The 19,087-nt window shown below is 42.2% G+C and overlaps 1 protein-coding gene across 1 annotated transcript in view; it reads right to left on the bottom strand.

The window, feature by feature from the left end:
- The window catches only part of UTRN (utrophin), a 339,059-nt gene extending 322,326 nt beyond the window's left edge, over positions 1–16,733 (bottom strand). Inside the window, exon 1 of the mRNA XM_053936936.1 lies at positions 16,639–16,733. Within this exon, the coding sequence (XP_053792911.1) occupies positions 16,639–16,717 (79 nt within the window). The 5' untranslated portion in view covers positions 16,718–16,733. The remainder of the gene's footprint in view (positions 1–16,638) is intronic.
- Positions 16,734–19,087: the final 2,354 nt, after the last annotated feature.

Below are 19,087 nucleotides of genomic sequence, written 5' to 3' on the forward strand. Positions count from 1 at the left end.
TCAGATTGTAACCAAAGAAGAAGGTCACTTTAAAAGAAAAACCAGCTTAAAAAAATTGAGGAAAGGAAGCAAGCACTCTTCCATCTCTCCATGAAATTAAGAGTTTCACTTCAACTGAACAATGAGAACCTTTCCTTCTACAGCACACCAATTCTAGTAACAACTGAGAACGACCAGCAGATTTATCAAACCTGAGGTCAACTTGCAATTTATGAAAAACCTTTAATAACGTCTACATAACTCAATTACACAAATTTCAGTAAAATTTAGATATCCATTAGAGGAGGTATAAAGATTTTTCCCTGTATAAGCAATTTTTAAGATAAAGGTTTCATTGAATAATTGACAATCCAAAACAAGATGCCTTTGCAAAAATCACGTATTGCCAGATACAGCTCTCGGCACCCTTACTCAGCACATTTTAGATGTGCCATTTGGGTTTTTTTCAATATGTGCTTTTACAAAGAAACCACTAACTTTGCATGAAGCAACTTGCAAGATCCTCAAAGATTTTCTGCCAAACCTCCTCTAGACTACAGTGTTAATTCACCATATAAATATTCAAAGATATTCTTGAATACCTGCCAGAAGGGAACATACTGCTCTAGCTATACAGCCACATCCATGTTTACTTAGCTCACCATAGTAATGCTGTGCCCTGGGGTGGAAATACAAGGTCAGGCAACAAAGTTCTACTAAGACAGGTAAAAAAAAATCCCAAGCAAATGCAAGCTATCTTGGTCACTCCAGGACACTTTTATCCTTTGACATTTAGCTGCCTAGAGGAAAGCAGGAATCCCAACAGTTCCTTTGTACATAATTCATAAAGTTTCCTTTGCCTACTGCTTCCATATTTTTTACCCAACGGTCCAAGACAGGCCTGAAAAATTCATGTCAGGATGAGTTTCTATATGAATAGTTGCAAGGGGACAGAGAGAAAGGTGACCACACTTTACTTCATGTATCCCTCAAATACTAGCAAAATCACTGAAAAACTATCAAAAGAGTTCCCCATGTCACATGTCAGCTAAGAAGGGAAGCTAAACAAGCCTAAGGATATCCAACCCTATCCAACCCTTACCCTGAACAGAAATAGTCTGTGATGCAGAAGTAGGCATGAAGGAATAAAAAAAAAAAAAAAAAAAACTAAGTAAGATTAGATTCTGGTTTTGTCACATTTTTCATCTGTTTTAAGAGGCTAATTTTGTCATTTAAAAGATAAAATAACTTAAGGCCAAGGTGATATTTTGGACCTTTATTTAACCTAGTTTTACATTAAATAACTATATTTTCCTTAAGGATGTAATTTCAAAAGTAGTCTCTTTTGCACATATATTCTCACTTGATCAGGAATTTAAAACAATCTTCAAAATTCAATATGTGGTTATTCATATTTAATTTAGTTGTTTATTGTATAGAAGGCAACTTGAAATAGGACAGGTTAAAATTATTTAAACCTGAGAGAACCTATTTAACTAGTTCTACTTATTATAAAAAGAAATTACAATTATTGAATAAGCTCTTGGTAAGGTTTTAGCAAAGATATCTTCTCACCTTGTATTAATACACTGCCCTTCATTACTGAGATATAATTAGACCAAAAAGTTTGCAAAAAGTGCAGGGCACTATCTTTGCACTTGAATGTTAGAGCAACAGGTTACCTATTTATGCTACAGAGATTTAAATAAACAGCAGATTATTATTTATAACAAGCTGCATGATTCTGGAAGACATTACCTAACTGACTCACCCATTTCTCAGCTGTACTCTCACCATTCCAAGCTCTGCAGGACTGGAGGAGGGTGGGGGAAATGTCTAAAGACTGTTAAGAGAGAAATTCTTCATGTAGTAAAACTTGTATGTGGTTCCCCTTGATTAAGATACTTCAAGGATGCCTTAGTTTAAAAAACAGTAATTTAACCAGAAATTCTCTTTTGTTCCTGTTTTTTGCATTACTTCAATACTTAGGTCTAAAAATAATTGTCTGCAAAACAGAATTAATAACTCTTAACTATACACACCTTAAAGAGAAGGTGCAAGCTCTATATCATACACCAATTTTCACTGAAATTAGATTTTACAATTTGTCAGTCTTTCCAAAAAGGCTTTTGTGATACCTTGCAGATTCCAAACTGTAGCTGAGTTCAATTTATTCATACAAAAAGAGGGATAAAAATAAAGGGGAAAATACGGTCTCTATTAAGTATAGCACAATACAAATACAAAGCAGTTTAAAATAAAGGCTCACAGAATTGACACAAATTACTTTTCCCCTACTTACACCACACTGCATCCCAGACAACAGATCCAGATCAAAATCCAACTCACAGCCACAGATTCTCACCAAGATCAAACACATCTAATTTAATTTCTTTTTAAAGACTTCCAGTAACACCAGTTATCTTAATTACCATTCATCTACTCTGTCAGATGATAACCTTTTGGCTGTGCTAAATTTGAGAGTGCCAAGAACATAGCATTTCCTTTTTTCCACTTTATTGTAGATGAGAGTTGGGTCTCTAACTTCTACATTTTTACTTTTATTTGGCAGCACAAGAGGTTTTTTAATAGGATAGCAAGTTAAGGCCCTTTCTGAGTGCTGGAAGAATATGAAAGGAATCTTATTACCAATGAGAATACCAGGCACACATAATATCTTAGGAGGAACAAAACTCCTTTTTCTGCTTTCTACCCTTCATACTAGGATAAAAACAATTTTGTGCATTTTGGTATGAAGGGAAAAAAAATGTCAGATTGGAGAGCATAAGGACCCAAATCCACAAGAAAACAGACTTTTCCAACTGAAGGAAACAAGTTTAATTTCATTTCAAAATTCCTCTTATCCTTACCATACCCAAACAAATTATGCAGAATACTTTCATAATCAGTTGCACCTCTCCATATGAAATTTTTGTTTCAGATGATCACTATAGTACATTACTATCTTTCAGCATTGCAGTGTATCCTAAGTACTGATGTTCTTTAACCCCTTCCTTCTTTCCCCAGACAGCAAAATGGAGTTCAACTGAACATTACACTTTCAACAATTTTTACTATATGGGGACAAATATAAGTTAAAGCCAGAAAATGCAGGGCCAAAATAAGAAGCTATGACAAAAGGAGGTGAGAACTAACAGGCAATATAAATTAATCAGCAAAACATTTCTAAGCTGTCTTCATTTTTCTTAGCACTTTATTTGAACATAATATACACACAGTCCTTTTTACCACCTGACTAGTGGTTTCTGCTCCATCTCAGCTTCCTCTGCCCAACCTCAGCATGGAAGCACTGTGGAAGAGAGGACATATCAGGACTTCCAGGGCAACAACCAGCAGCAAATTTAGAGAGATTTCATTTTCTTTCTGCCCAAATCACCCTAGAACCAAATTCTTCACTGAATACATTACACAACATGAGCTAATTTTTCCTAGCCAGCTCCAAAGTTTTGCAGTGTATCCCATTTCCTCTAAAGGCCATTCAACAGATCTGGGCAACTTCAGAGAGGACTCTACTGTCAATCATAGACTTCATCCTGAAACTAAACTTAATCAAATACACTAAGGACACTGAATCCTTTCAGGATGAATACAGCAGCTCAAGACCTTTTCAACACTGTATTGCAAAGAGACAGAGTAAAATCAAATTTGACATGCTTACAACAGGTCAGGGCTTTTAGGACTCCTCACTGCTTTCACATTATTTTTCTCAGTTCTAAAGGCACCCTGCCCAGTTAATAGCCATAGAAACCTCTACACCACATGTGATATTTTGCCCAGAAATAAATTATCACATTTCACACAGAAAATAAATTATCATTTAATTATGTTCTTAATACACAGAAGCACAAGCTATGTGATCCACCAGGTACTATACATTCCTCTTCCTCTTCTACCCTAATTCCTACCAAAGAAAATTTGTCTGCCTCAGAAGAGGGGCATTACATGCTAGAGCGATCCCTGACCTAACCCAGTGTAGCACCCAGTGTTTAGGTGTAGCATCAAGTGAAGCAGTAAGAGCAACATTAAAGTACCTGCAAAATGCAAGAGCTCCTGCAATGCAAAAGTGCCCTGGAGCAGAAGTACCACACGCAAATTCCTCTTGGGGCAGAGCTGCACTTACTGACACAATGCACACTGCATGAGATTCCTGTGGGAATTCAGAAACACCAAGGATAGCAACCTCACCCAGGAAGCAATCAAGAACCAGACCTCAAATGGGCCAACCACACCATGCCACGTTGTTCACTTCAGGATATGAGCGAATGCAACACACAGATCATAAAGCTAGAAGACATTTAACCAGGATAACCCTACATAATGCCCCTCTAAGCACACTTGTTATCTCAATGCCAGATGCCAGAGCACCACCATCCCCGAGCTAGCACACTTTGTACTGTGCATACCCTGCATCACGGCTCCGTATCCACTTTCGCGCCAGGCAAACCAAGGAAATAGCTCCCATACATTTCCTCCAGGCAAACATGGACTCCATCTCTTGTCAAAGGGTCTATCATTATCTATGTGGTGACATATTTCCCTTCTATATACAGCCCTAAGCTTTCTTCCTTTTTAAGCATCTCATCTATTTGGACTCTGACACAAAGATAAGTATTGTGACCATTATCTCATCTCAGGTAAATAACTACAGCAATGACACCCCTCTTTTTCCTGCAATGGGTTTTTGTTATAAGGAATGTATCAGAACTGTCCCTGTGTGCTGGCCAGCCCCCCTTGCAACACAGTGGCTGTTTATCATGGTAACAATACATTCCTTGCAACCATCACCAGGGCTAGGGACTGGATGTTTGTCCATATGGGCAATGGAGGGGTTTGTTGTGGCTTTCTTATTCTGGAGAAGAAAAAGGAGAGCAACGCTCCTTTTCTCTAGCTCAATGTTCTTCCAATGTCTTTCTCCTGCATGAGGGTTGGGAATCAAGACTTACCGCAAGCCTGCTCTTCCACTTAGACCAGCATCTTTCAGCAGCAAGTTTTCCAGAATTATAGAATCATTTATGTTGGAAGATACCTCTAAGATCATAGTGTCCAACCATTAAACTAGCATTGCCAAGTCCTCTTTTTGGCCTACAGCTTTGGACATGATCATTGAGCAGTCCCTATCCAGGGCAGAAACACATACAAACAAAAACAACCTAGAACAGAAAGTTTTGGGATTTTCCTAATTTATTACAAAATGCCCTCAATGCTCTCTGGCCCCTCACTCACTTCCTGGTACACCTTCTCTCTGTGCAATACATCAGGAATGGGCCCCATCTCATCCTACACTGCAGTCAGGTGCTCAGTGGAAAGGCCAGTAGTTTGAACCCTTTGAAAATTTGAACAGTGACAGAAACTTGTCAACAGTGACAAGCTGGCACGAGGGCTCTAATTACAAGACAGTGGCAGGAAAGACAGGTACAACTCCATATGTTCCCCCAGCCAGTTTTTGGAAAAGGTGACTCCTTTTGATATGCATTTTTCACAGCGCTCAGTAGCCAGGGATCAGGCCAGGAACCAGGTGCTTGCACAGCAGGCAGATGCTGACAGCCTTGCAGTCTGTGTCAGCACCCCAGCACATGGCTCCACCACAGACCATAGACATATCTCTGCAAACAATCCTGACTTCACTGGAGTTATCTTCTGTGAAGATGATCTAAAACAGCAGCTAAATCCTTGAGGATTCCTTTTTTCCCTGCAAATACCTGCCAAGACAGGAAGGTGAAGCCAAGGAGGCAACAGAGTCCAGCAACAAAAAAACAAAACAAAAAAAAAAGTATGACATACATTTTCCACCTGTTTCACCAGATTTTCAGACTGTCTCTAATTGCCTTCTGTTCACAGCACAGAGGAGATGCTGCCTGAAAAACAGAAGCACAGGGGGCCTCCGGTGTCAGCACACAGCCCTGCCACACATCAGGACATGTCCCAGGGCAGTGGGAACCAGCACTGCCACATTCATCTCTTTACCCTTCCCTCATACCAGGATGATAGCAAGGGTAGGGGGGGAAAGTATCTCCAGCTCTTTTGCTCTTTCCCCATACATGCAGCAACACACACAAACAATCACTGCAGTGCTCCTTCAACTGGGAGAAAAACCATTAAGTTGAACAAGGTAAAGGAAGTAATAGAACACGCGCACACACAAAAAAGAGCAACTTCTGGAAAGAACACAAATATGTTTTTCAGAAAGAAAGGCTTAGGGCTTTTTCGTTTTTTTGGATAATTATTTTTAACTGCAAAACATGTTCAAAAAGTATTATCCTTATACTTGGAATTGAACAGGATATCTATTTTTAAATATTATTCATTCAGTAACAAGTCATCCCCAGAGACAAGACAAATAATAATACATCAATGTCTCCAGCAAGCATGAAGTCACCCAGGCTGTAAATTAGTCTAGCTGACCATTCTATGCTGCATTTTATGTTCATATTTTACATGCACCCCTGGATCATATGTGCCACAAAACCTTTCTAATACAAGCATCTCTTCGGACTCAAGATCCCACATTTTAAATCCAGTTAAATGCTCCAAAGCACCTCCTTTCAACCCCAGATTCTCCTAGCCAAACCAACTATATACATTGAGGCAAGTTTATACACTCAGACAGACAGCAGGCTAATATATTTTATCTTTATAAAAATGGAGTCTAAATTTGAGAAGTAAAATATCCCAGTCTCAGAAGTGATAGCAGACCACCACTAGTACTAACAGGAGACAGATGAGCACAGAGTTTACTTCAGTCCAGTACACACTTTTCTAGTTTGTTCCATCTATTTTCAGGACTGTAATTTATACAGTGTGACACATGAAAAAGGCATGTTACCACCAAGACACTGTCCCACTTGATGCCTCAGACATGCCTGACCATGGGATCCCACCTTTACCACTGTACTCCTAGCATTAATTTCACTCTTTCTCCAAGAGAGAGAACGAGTCTCAAACTTGCAAGGCTTAATCACCCTCCAAAATCAACCCATTCTGCAAGGCCAGGTATTGTTCTTTCATCCTATTGCACACACCCTTACCTAAGGGAAGGAAAAATGCTTGACTGAACACACTTCCTTTTCCTTAGATGTGGTACCCTACAACACACAAAGCTGTCACACCACAACCCTGTTGTGCACCTTGCTCAAAAATAAACCAGAGAGTTTAGGGATCTTTGGTTAGACTTAGTCTGTTTGTTTTTCAAAGTCAGAAAAGGTACAGACTGTCTGTTTTCTTCAAGGAGATGAACACACCCAATACTGTTAGTCACTATGTAAGCAAAGTAACTACTATCTTTTACGAATGATGAAATATTTAACACTGTCTGCTGAGAAGGGGAAGTTACCAGGTAGTGACAGAAAACCCACTCCAGCAGATTACAGGTAGAGAAGGTCTCAGGAAATTCTTAGCTCAAGGATTTGGAAGACAACCTTAACAATCTAGTATAGAAATTATTTCTCCTCTTAAAACAAATATGAACAACAAAACACAGTTTACATGGAATTAATCAACTTCAAGTTTGCCAAGTTTTAGCAACCACTTACTTTATTATACCCTAAATGAAAACCTTTCTAAAGAGCTGCTTTAGATTAAGAAAAAAAAGAAATCTAAAATTTGGGTTCTCAGGTCCATGCCTCACTTCTCTCCAGAGAAGGAACTACATAAAGACCCCAAGAATTCAGTCCTGAGACTTCATAGCATGTTCTTGTGCTCCCTCCTGCTATGATGTGTAAGGAAGATGAAGATGGTGCATTAATCCTTTAGGCATCAAAGGGTCTTTGTCCAAACTTTGCAGAGGTGTCATTCAAGGAGAGGCTCTGCAAGAGGACTGAAGTAATTGACACCACTGTGGCTGATGCAGTAGTCACTCTATCCCTGCATCTCAACAGCCTTGGCTGATCTAGGTTGGGTTTTTTTGGATAAAAAAGTACAAGAAAAGCATATACATGGAAACAAGTTTTCCAAGTAGTTGTGTGATGCACGTGGGCATTGGAAGCTTTTTGCAAGCACTGGAGCATATGTGCAAAAACTTGACCTCTATGTTTCACATGTTGCTCTTCACCAGGAAGGGGAGAGAAGAGAGCAACAGGGTTTTGGAGAGGCAGCAGTGCAGAACATCAGATTAGGAGCCTGACATCTATGGACACTGTAAAACACTTCAGTAAAATTATGAATAGCAGAGTTCTTGCAATCTCCTTTCTTTCACCTGTAACCAAGGAACTTCCAGTTAACATTCAGAGGGCAAATAATGAATTTGAACTGGGTTTCAATAGCCTTGAAAATAGAAATAATTCCAACACAAAATGGTATGATTTCTGACAATGGACAAAACTCCATTTGAACTCTTCCTTTCCCTTTCTCCTTTTCCATTTTGAACATACTAATTGTGCACTTAAGTACAAAACCACTTCCATTGTCAACATTTAGCTTGCCCTGTCAAGACAACAATGTAATCTTCCGACAGCATATTTCACAATTTTAATAAATCTTCAAATGTCTGGTGAAACCAGAACAGTGGTTGGCAGGGGTGGGGGTGGGTGTTTCTTTAAAAATGTCCGTTTGTCCTGAATTAACTCAATGCTCCCAATCTCAGTGTGCCAGTGAAACACAGCATCCTCACCAGCAAGTACCTGGGCACTCTGCAAGTGGCAGTGTCAAACAGAGTACTCATCTGCACAGATTAAAAAGCGTGTAAATGTATTTTTTGAGAATGAAGACCAGAGTGAATACTTTAATAACTCTCTAATTAAACTTAATAATCTCTCGTCTAAATGAAAAGTGTGTTAACTTAGTTAAGAAAATTTTTTTAAAAGCTCAATAAATCAAACCAACAAGTTCTAAATTGGGCACAACAGCCCAATCTTTTAGCAGCAAGAGAAAAATTCCCAAGCATAGAGGAAAAGCACTCAGAGCAAAGCAATTACACATCACTGTTCCAGAGAGAACAAAACTATATTCAGAAGGACACCACCAGACTTTCTTGACAAAAGACTGTGGAAGCTGAAAGATGTACAGTGTTAACACAACATGTTCCCGTGAATTTCCACAAGAAGCCTCATCCAAGGACAAGATGTACATGTAGAAGAAACCAGGAAAATAAGGGTGATGAACTCTCTCTGGAAACGATTTATGCTGACCATAGCTGTTGTTCATTATAAAGCTGTAACAGAAGTAAAAGCCTGGAAAGAAGCAATAGAAAGGCTTTGGTCTGTTGGCATTTAACTACTACTTTATTTATTCTCTTCTGTTAATAAATCATATTTTACAATATAACTATTAAAACAACCAAAACCAAAAGGTTTTGCTCTATTCCCAGTGTCCTCCCATAAAATGTTCAAATAAATCTCCATTTGCTATTCATACACAGACTTTGCTCTTTGCTCATCCAGGACAATGTGGTAAATTAAGAACAAAAATAGCTGGCAAAACATTTCAGAATTTACCCATCATACCACTTTTCTCTCATCAATAATTTGTAACATAACATTTTAGGAGCATATTCCATCTTTGGTCCTCTGCCATGATCTAAATTGGGGGGTTGAGGGGGCAAAAAAACACATTTCAATGCTAGGAAATAAAACCAGAGTACATGGGAACTAACTAAAGTTATTTGTGGAATGAATTACATAGACCCATCAAAGCATGTTCTTTCATGGCTTAATTGCATGTTTCTCCACAGCTAAATGCATAAGCTGTTGACTGTCCTCATATGTTTATTTAATTCCACTACAAAATCTTTCCGTTTTTGGATGGTAAGTCCTCTTCATTTATAACAAGGTGATGTTGAATTCCAGAAAAGAACTTCATGATCAATTTATGGCTGAAAAATACTGCTGTACATTCCCTATAATGATCATCAAAATAACCTTAAGAATAAGCATCATATCTAATCTCTGTCACATAGCCAGATGCTTTCCTTCCATCTTGTGTCCTGTGTTTTTGAGATGGAAATTGGTCTTTTACTGAAACACACAGTCACCATCTCCCACCAGACAGAGATTCAACAGCTCTTCACCACTTCTCCCATATCCAGCAGAAGACCCACACACCTGAAAAGATGCCAGGCTACTAGAGAATGCTTCCCCAGCAAAGGAGCTGCCTCCTTACAGGAGGAGCTATGACTAAGCTATGTAACTCTCACATTATTCCTCTCTGCCATCTCGACATGTTTGATAGTGCATCTTTCCCATCCACTCAACAGATGAATGAATACCTAAAAATGCAGTTTATTAAAGAGTGAACATATTTCTGAAAGAAACCTTCACGAAGTCACTGACACAGCCATAGATGTGTAGATGTATCCACTCATAACCAGCCTCCTCTGCATGGCTACAGCTCTCATCCAGAGCCGGTCAGGCCACCAGAGGGAAGATGAAGCCCAAAATACACCCAAACTCAACCCTGCCCATGGCTGAAGGAACTGCCCACACCCTCTGATAGAGCTGACCATCTTCCAGCAGCCTTCCCACTGACAACCAGCTCCCAGCCCTGTCCCAGCCTCTGCAAGTACCACCTACAGCCATGTCAGTGTCCCTCAACTGCTCAGATATGCACCTGGAGTCAGGGGCAGTGACCCTGTGTACCAGCCCCTACCTGCTGGTCCCACAGATAAGTGACAACAAAATATAACTGCAAGCATTTGGATTTCAGATAGACAAAAAAAAAAAATTCACTCAGGGCTGAGCCCAACTCAGGCCCAAGAATCAAACTTTCTCTTTTTATTCTTTCCAAGACAGCATCAGGTGGATATCTTTTCAAAGAAAAGGCTCACAGACATCATAACCTAATAAATAAATAAATGTCAGTTTGACTCCTCCTTCTCAATGGCCCATGTTTCACTGACTTTGCAGCTGGGTATATTTACAAATCAGTAGTTCCTTGCCTCATTCCCAAAACTAAAGCTTGCAACAAAGCCCTACCATTGCTTCTGTTAAACCCACAGATTCCAACAGACTGTTCTATTTCCTTAGGCTGTTATTTTTGTTGTTACCTTTAAAACTCCCAGCTTTCTTCTGAGAATATACTGTCACTTTCTGAAATTACAGCTCAGCTGCATCCCCAGAACCCAATGGGGGAGGGGAGAAAGACATAAAACAGACTTCTGACAAGGTACAGGGCACTATAACTTATCCTTTCATCAACACAATAAGGAGTCAGACAATGAAACTCCTCCCTCTCACCTCACAATGTTTAAACCCTGTTATTCATTCTTCAGACTGTTATTAAGGCATCCAAATAAATGCAGCTCTCCACAACTTTGTGCTAGGAGTGCCTCAGTTTGCAAGGTAAGTGGAATCAGCTGTGCTTTTCTAACTGTGCATTTTGCTTTGAAGGAGGGATACTGTGCAACACTTGAAAAGCAGATCATGCAGGCTCTGAGCACACCAATCCACACTGCTACCTGGCAGCGGAGCAGCTACACTGTCCTGTAACAACATCAGTTCAGCTCAAGCCCACATGCTCTTCCCCTTCCATGTGTACATTCATGTACCTGTTCCTTACTTGTATTCAAAAGATTTTAATAACAATACTTCCCTACTCACAAGAGCTAATCCCAACACACACCATGGACAAATGATTCTTCTAGGAGAAACAGTGTAGGGGAAAATCAAAATTAGGAGCAGCTACTGAGAGATGTTAACAAAGCTCAGCTAATTCTCTGCTGAGCTGCCCAATGCTGTGAGATTTAAGAACTTCTTTGCACATGATAATATTTTCATGCTACTGTATGACAGTCTTCCTTTTTTCCCCAGACCTGAGGGGAGAAGGGAGGATGGAGCTTCAAAGGGTGCTGGGGAAAGCATGGAAAGAAACCTCACATTTCCCCTAGTTTGCCTCTCACCTAGCTACCCCTTCTCCACAGGATCCTCATCAGTGAGGGGTTCCAAAGCAGCAGCCCTTCCCCACACCAGCTTTTAGACCTCTTTAGAAACATTTAACACACAACACACAGTGCCTCACATAGCAGATCCTGCTCAGAGTTACATCCTCCTTTCCTGACAGAGCACATGCAAATCAATTGTCTGCTTTCATGGTTTGGGTTTTGGGTTTTTTTTTTCCCTTGCTGAGGAGCCTCAATTTCTATTCCAAGGCAGAGTCGTGCATCAAACACACAGAGTAGCATATGTTATTTTTTCACCTACCAATCAAGATGCTAGAAGAAACCAGCCTGGTACTTCTATATCTGTCATTTCATAAATGCTAGGCAATAGCCTAGAACTGTCTTCACTGCAGCATCCAATCTGTCCCCAGCAGACAGCCCAAGAAAAGGAAGCTATAGTTGACAGAAAGGAGCCAGGCTACAGCAACACAAAGGCTTAGTCTTAAAGACATTTCAGTGGCTAGAAACAAGGAGAGCAAGATGATCACTCATCTTTAACACTATCTGCACAAATGTCCCTGAAGAGTTCACACAGTGTAAATCTGGCTACACTAACTCTGCACCCACTTGACAGAATCCTAAGGGTCCACATGCAACTATGACAACTCCTGACAGTTTCACACCAACAGAGCCAAAATGGAAAAGGAGAAGCAGCACATTTGGGCTGTAGTTATCTGGCAGCAAGAGACACAACTAAAGGAACTGGTTCCAAAGGCAACCTGTGGCATCGTGGGGCAGCGAGACCCCAGGAGCTCCCCAGGAGCAAGGGGTTGGCCAGCCAAGCAAGCATTGCTTCAGAGGGCAAGGGGACAGACAGACAACAGCAGCAGTTCTCAGAATAAGCCTTTCCCAAAAGTCCAAAACTAATTTCTCAAAGCAGTCTTTCAGTCAAATATATTTGAGGAGAATTAAGTTCCCTTCAATTTAGAGAGAGCGCATATCTTCAAATGCACCAGAGGTGCAATCTTCTAAAAATGTTTTTCCTGCTATGTCTTACTGTTTAATTATATATTACCATTCCAAGCTACCATGACAGATCTTAACTGAGTTTGTCTTTTTTCCATAATTAATCATAGCAAAGACTCATCTGTTTTTCAAGCCCATAATGACAGCACTTTTTTCACCACTGTAAGGCAATCATCCCACAGCATTCCTTCCCAAAAGCTATTGCAATTAGGGAAGCTCACCTATCTGCACAAGATGCCTTTCAAAGATATAAATCAGCTTCACATATATTACTTCATACAACAGGTAAGTTAATAAAAACTGCTATTCCATAGCAAGCCATTATACACACAGGCATAGCACAGGCTAATAATGCTAAATAGCACCAATTATAAATATATAAACCTAGCATAACCATCCAGGAACAAGTATCCTACCCACTAAACACCACTCAGCCATCAGCATCCACCACTGGTGCAGAAAGAAGGGAGGCAAACAGATCATTCATTGTTCTGAGAACAAAAAGCAGCTTCCTTTATAAACATAATAACCAGAAGTTATTTTATAAGAAGCTTTGGTCACCATCAAATACTATTCTAAGTGTAGAAGAGGTCTCTTCAAAGATAACCTGAAGCTACATGTAGATCAGTACTAACAGACTAAATCAAAGAGGAGCCATATCCAAAGCAGAAAATAATAAATAATAAGTGGACAACAGGAAAAAGTCTTTTTTTTTCATCCCAAGTCACAGAAGCAATATTAAGGGTATAGAAAATCTCCGCTCCAGAAAAAAAAATCAAGCACTTATCACTTGTAACAGATTATAGCACACTCATTTAATGTTTCTTTGCTGACCACTGAAGGAAAAAGTGTTGCCAATATAATCAATAACATATAGAGATGCCCATTCAAAGTGTTTTATCCTTCATCCTCTTAGTGTGAGAGGAAAGAACAAATGAGATACTTGCAAAATTACTTTTTCCCATCTGTGAAATCCTATGGCAAAACCCCTTTTTTTTTTTTTTTTTTTTTTTTTTTGTAAAAGTGACAAATGGAAATCCTGTTAATTTATTTTGAACAGTCTATAGAGAAATCATTCTTTTCTTCAGTTCTAAATCCTTTATGTGGGACACTGGCAGCTTCCCAATTACAAGTCTAAGAAGAAATTACATAGCTTTTTCTGCTAATAAAAACAAGCATAGATGGGCCCCACACAGCCCTGAGCAGGTGTAAAACTTTATGTGTCTTAATACATAAGAGTGACTTTAAATCAAAGCTCAGTAACCAACACACTGCCTGTATTGACAGTGCCACCTTTATGGCTTTCTAGCTGCTTCACAGTTTTACAAAACAAGATAACTAAAGCAGCAATGACTACAAAAAAAAGACAATATATTCAGTTGACAAGCTGCTAAAGACTAAAGTTTACACTTGTATCCAAATATTTAGAAACATTTTTACTAGTACCACTCTTTGTTAAGGTCTGACCCAGAAAGATGCTGGCATTTCAAATTATAATTTCCTTCCAAGTTGTTACAAGAAACACAACAAAAAAAGACTTAGCCATAGATCTTAAACATCACTTCTTGAACATGAATGGTTTTAAATAACCACAATATCCTGACAGCTTGGTGATCTGTTCAGAAGAGATCAAGACAAACATTGAAATAGACAAACAGAATTGCCCAGGAGAGCACAGAGAAAGTGATCTTTATACAGGACACTATACATCTATCTTCTTTTATTTACAAGAATAGAGTAAACTGTTTTCAGTATGCTTATTTAAAAATGCATAGGTATAATACATACTAAAAAAATATTATGACATATTAAATCACTTGATAATAATAAATTATAATAATATTAAATTATTTAGAGAGTTTTTCACCCACTGTATTTTCTGTATTTTATTTATTCAGTGAAAATATTCAGTGCACATTTGCGTGTGCTCCCTAACCGAAGTGTTAAGAGACTTCCCACATCACTGGTGCTAAGAACTTACAGAGCAGTAACAAACAGAGCAGCCTATTTTCTGTGACAGCAAATGACTGTCTTTTTGTGATCTTTTGAGTCCCAAAAGCCATACAGATGCCTTAGCTCCCTCAAATATTAGTAAGTTATAACACTTCTACTGTATTTTAAGTCATTTAGACTGAAGAGCATTTCATGCTGGAGAAATCTTCCCAGAAAAAAAAAACACCCTCAATTTTCTGTTCTAAGCATCAAAATTAGCATTCTCTATCCATAATATCTAGGAAAATTAAAATCTCTTCTCCTCAGTCCTGACAACTAGCCTTTAATTTGCTGTTACCTGTGCTTCAGGAAACTTCAGTTCTTTCATTAGGAAAACCCTCCCATAGATTTACTTGTAGTGAATGGTTCAGATCTGAGCTACAGTAGTACAGTAATTTATTTGAAGAAATCACACATCCAGATCCAAACCAGCATAATAATTGGAAAAAAAATTATTTAAGATCAGTCATCACTCATTATTTTTAAATTAATGTGCAAGTGTTTTAGCCTTATATTCAAATTTACAGCATTTTCTCATTCCACTGAAGAAATTTTAAGTGGTTGTAACAGGAAATTTACAATCGTCTGCCCCAACCAAAACAACAAAAGTTATTGTACAATTTGTTCATTAATTAAAAACCTCCAATACATCCATGTTTCCTCATACATCTTATAAAACTGTAGTACTTGCATACATACACACATACAAACGGTCTGCAAGCTAGCCCATAAAGATACTGACTATGCACTTACAACCAAGTGAAGTTATGTCTGAGTAAGAGCAGAAAACAAAAACCACAACAGAATTCAAAATGAAAAACCCACAAGCATCTGTTTCATAAACTGCTCTTCCAGAAGAGGAAGACTCAGAAAGCAAAGGTCTAAGAAACAAACTATTCAAACACCAATGGGATCCAGAGCAAACCCACATCCTATACAATCTGACATATCAAATCACAACCAACTGAAGACCTACAGTTTTTAACATGTGGAAAACTTAAAAAAAAAAAAAAACCCAAACCACTGCTAGGTTTGCTAGATATCACAGGAAAATCTTTTGATAACAGGAGCATTTTGCATGTAAGAAATTCATAGCCTCACACTGTGAGGCTGAGGAATCCAGCATCCAGTCTATGAATGGAGCACAAACTTCTACAAATGTTTAAACCACTCTCAGTTGTCCCTCCAAAACCTCTGTTCTCCCCCTGCTAAAGTGACAGTACCTCACTACCCACCCCAACATCCATCAGAGCCTCAGGAGACCCCAACACACTACAACCGAACAAAAGCCATGTCTTCCTAATAACCTTCAGATCTATTACACGAATGTTTTGCTGAAGGAAAATGCCTGAGTGAGCAGCCTTAGACAACTGTTTTACATTAAGGAGGAAGCACATCAATTTACTGCATGAGTGCTACCGCGATGCACTTCCAGGAGGTACAATGTTGCAGCCACAGTTGCCATTTTCAGTGCCTGAGAATAAACATGAAAGCTACCAACACTAGGCTGCAAAAGAGCACTTTAAGCACATGGCTATTTACAAAAGTAGAGGTAATTATGATGCTAGAGGTGGATACCAAATAAACAGACTTGACTAATGCTGACAAATCCAAAACAAAACAAACCCTGAAATGTACAATTACTATTACTTAGTAACAGTAGGGGAGCTGCTTGAACAACCTCAGTCACTCACGGTCCTACCAACATATGCCCAAAAAAACCGCTGGACAAAGATGCTGTTTAAAAACGTGAGCTTATGTCAGAAGCTATGGGAGGAGAAAAGAGGAAAACACCGTTCCCCCCGACAGTTTACCTGATCTGGACTTGATGATGTCGCTGAACTCGCTGTGTCCCCCGCCAGGTCCTTCCTCCTGCTCGGAGACACGGGCCATGCTCGAGGGCTGCGGTGTTCCACGGGCGGAGCCTAAATCCGCTGGGAGAAGGCTCCCATGGAGGGTCACGGCTCAGCACCTACAGCACAGGACCAGGAGCAGAAAGGCACAATAATTCCACGGTCTATGCCAGGTGGGACTCCGCGTGCGATGGGAGAGATCGGGGCTTGTTGGCCATACCCACGCGAGTCGAGAGGCAGCCGACCTGCCACTCGCTGTGCCCCTGCAGCGGGACACCTCATGGTGGCATTTAAAAAGTGGGACGGTCCTGAAGATGCAGCACCACAGCTGAATCCTCAGCCGCGAAAGCCAAGCTTCACTCGCCCTTGGGCGACAGGGCGCCCCGTACCCAGCCGTGACCCCCAGAGGAGCAGGACACGGCCCTTGCCGCGAAACCACCGGCACCACGGGTCACCCGGCTGGCACCGAGCGGGGCAGCCCCGCTCGAGGGGTGGCACGGCGAGGGAGCTCCGCTCCCGCCGCGCTGGGGCGTGTGCCAGGGGCAAAGGGGTACAGGCAGGCGTGCTGCCCCGCCCGACCAGGGCCGACAGCCACGTGTGGGAGAAGCCACGCAGCCCCTCTCCCGGGTGGGGGAAGCGGAGCTCCGCGGGGCAGGCCCCGGGCACGGCCGCCCCGGCAGAGCGGCCGCCGCCCCCGCTCCCCCGGCGGGGATTTTGACCCAGCAGCCGGCCGGGCGTGCCGGCACCTCCTCCCCGCGGGATGCGCGGCCGCAGCAGCGGCGCCGCCGCCCTCGGTCACCCCTACGGCAGAGCCGCTCCTCGCCCCGGCTCCCCGCGGCCGCTCCGTCCCGCCCGCAGGTGCGCCCGCCGCGGGCACTGCCCCCCGCGCCGCGATGTTACTGGAGCTGGGAAACAAACTTTCCCCGCCAAGCCCCTCCCGGTGCGGCGGTGCCGCCGCCTGCCCGCAGAACTGCCCCGCTCCCGGAGCTGCTGAGGAAGCCGCCGATAGCAACTCTCCTCGGCCGCCACTCACCCCTCGGGCACGGCGGCGGGAGGGGTCGCGCTGCCCCACGGCACAGCCCAGCTCCTCCTTGCACTCCGTCCCCCGGCAGCGACTCTCGCGGTGCTGCGCTGGCGGACCCACAACTTTCTGTGCGAGCCGCCGCCGCCGCCGTCCGTCCGCCCTCCCCCTTCTCCTCCTCCTTCTTCCCCGCCCCTCGCGGCCCGGCCCTGCGGCGGCCCCTCCCTCGGCCCCGGCGCCCCCTTTGTTGGCCGGGACAGCGCCGCGGGTGCGGGAGGGCCGCCTCGGCCGCGGCCCCTTCTCTGAGCGAGGGGCGGGGAGAGGCCGGGCCGGCGCGGAGGGGAGGGGAGGGGAGGGGAGGGCAGGGGAGGGGAGGGGAGGGGAGGGTAGAGAGGGTAGAGAGGGGCGGATCGAGTCCCGACCGCGCCCCCGCGGTCGGCTGCTGGCGCGGCCCTGCTCCTCCCAGGACCTCGCCCGGGGTGGTGGTGAAGTGCTGTCCCGCTCCTCTCCTCCCCTGGGGCCTTCCCGTCCGCACCTGTGTGCTCCCGCCGCTCCCTCTGCTCCTTTCCCTCCCCAAATAAGCGCAGTCGCGCAGCACTTCGGAAGTGAAGCGCCCCGCGGCGTCCCATGAACACCGAAGTTAGTAAGTGTGACAAAATTTGAGAAGCACTTAGGAAATTTACAAACAGCCGGAAACAACTATCCCGAAATCCGCCTGCTTTGGCCAGGCGTCTCTGCCTCATCTCACGGGGTCACTTGGCAGTTGTCGCTTGGCAGTGACAACTCCTGGGTGGTTTTCGGCTGGGCAAGAAAGGAACAGTTATGGATCAATAAAAATGTGCTGATGCTGGATGTCTGCAATCATTTTTGATGTATGAACATCAGTGTATGAACATAAATGCTAGTAAAATATTTAGCTGACACTAATTAATTTATTGCCGCATTTGCAATCTGGGAATGAACTTACTGATGTTTGCACAGGCAAGTAATCCGTGCTCACCTGTTCTGTGAGGCTGCAGAACACATGGCTGTATTTATCTCGATAAGCATTAGTCTGAAGTTTCAGCAGTATCAGAGAGAAACTGTAGCTGAGTAATTCCTCGGTGTTACCTACCAGGCCTCAGGCCATGCAGCCCAAAATGGTTTCAAGGTTAGATGCATTCCCAACACCGAGTACTTCACCACCTAAATAGGAAAGGCCAGCAGGAAAGGAGATGCAGAATTTATTAGCTAGCAGAAAGGAGGAAGCCCAGGCTTGGCAACATGCTTATTATCTCCAGGTGAACAGAAATTGGTAGCAATGTGAAACAAGGAAGATTGGTCTTCAGTCTTTTTTCTTACCAGTACACAGCTCATGGGTTTACTAGGCACTAGAGATAACAAGAGTAA

This window comes from Vidua chalybeata, chromosome 3 (genome assembly GCF_026979565.1).
Source record: "Vidua chalybeata isolate OUT-0048 chromosome 3, bVidCha1 merged haplotype, whole genome shotgun sequence".
Taxonomy (NCBI): Eukaryota; Metazoa; Chordata; class Aves; order Passeriformes; family Viduidae; genus Vidua; species Vidua chalybeata.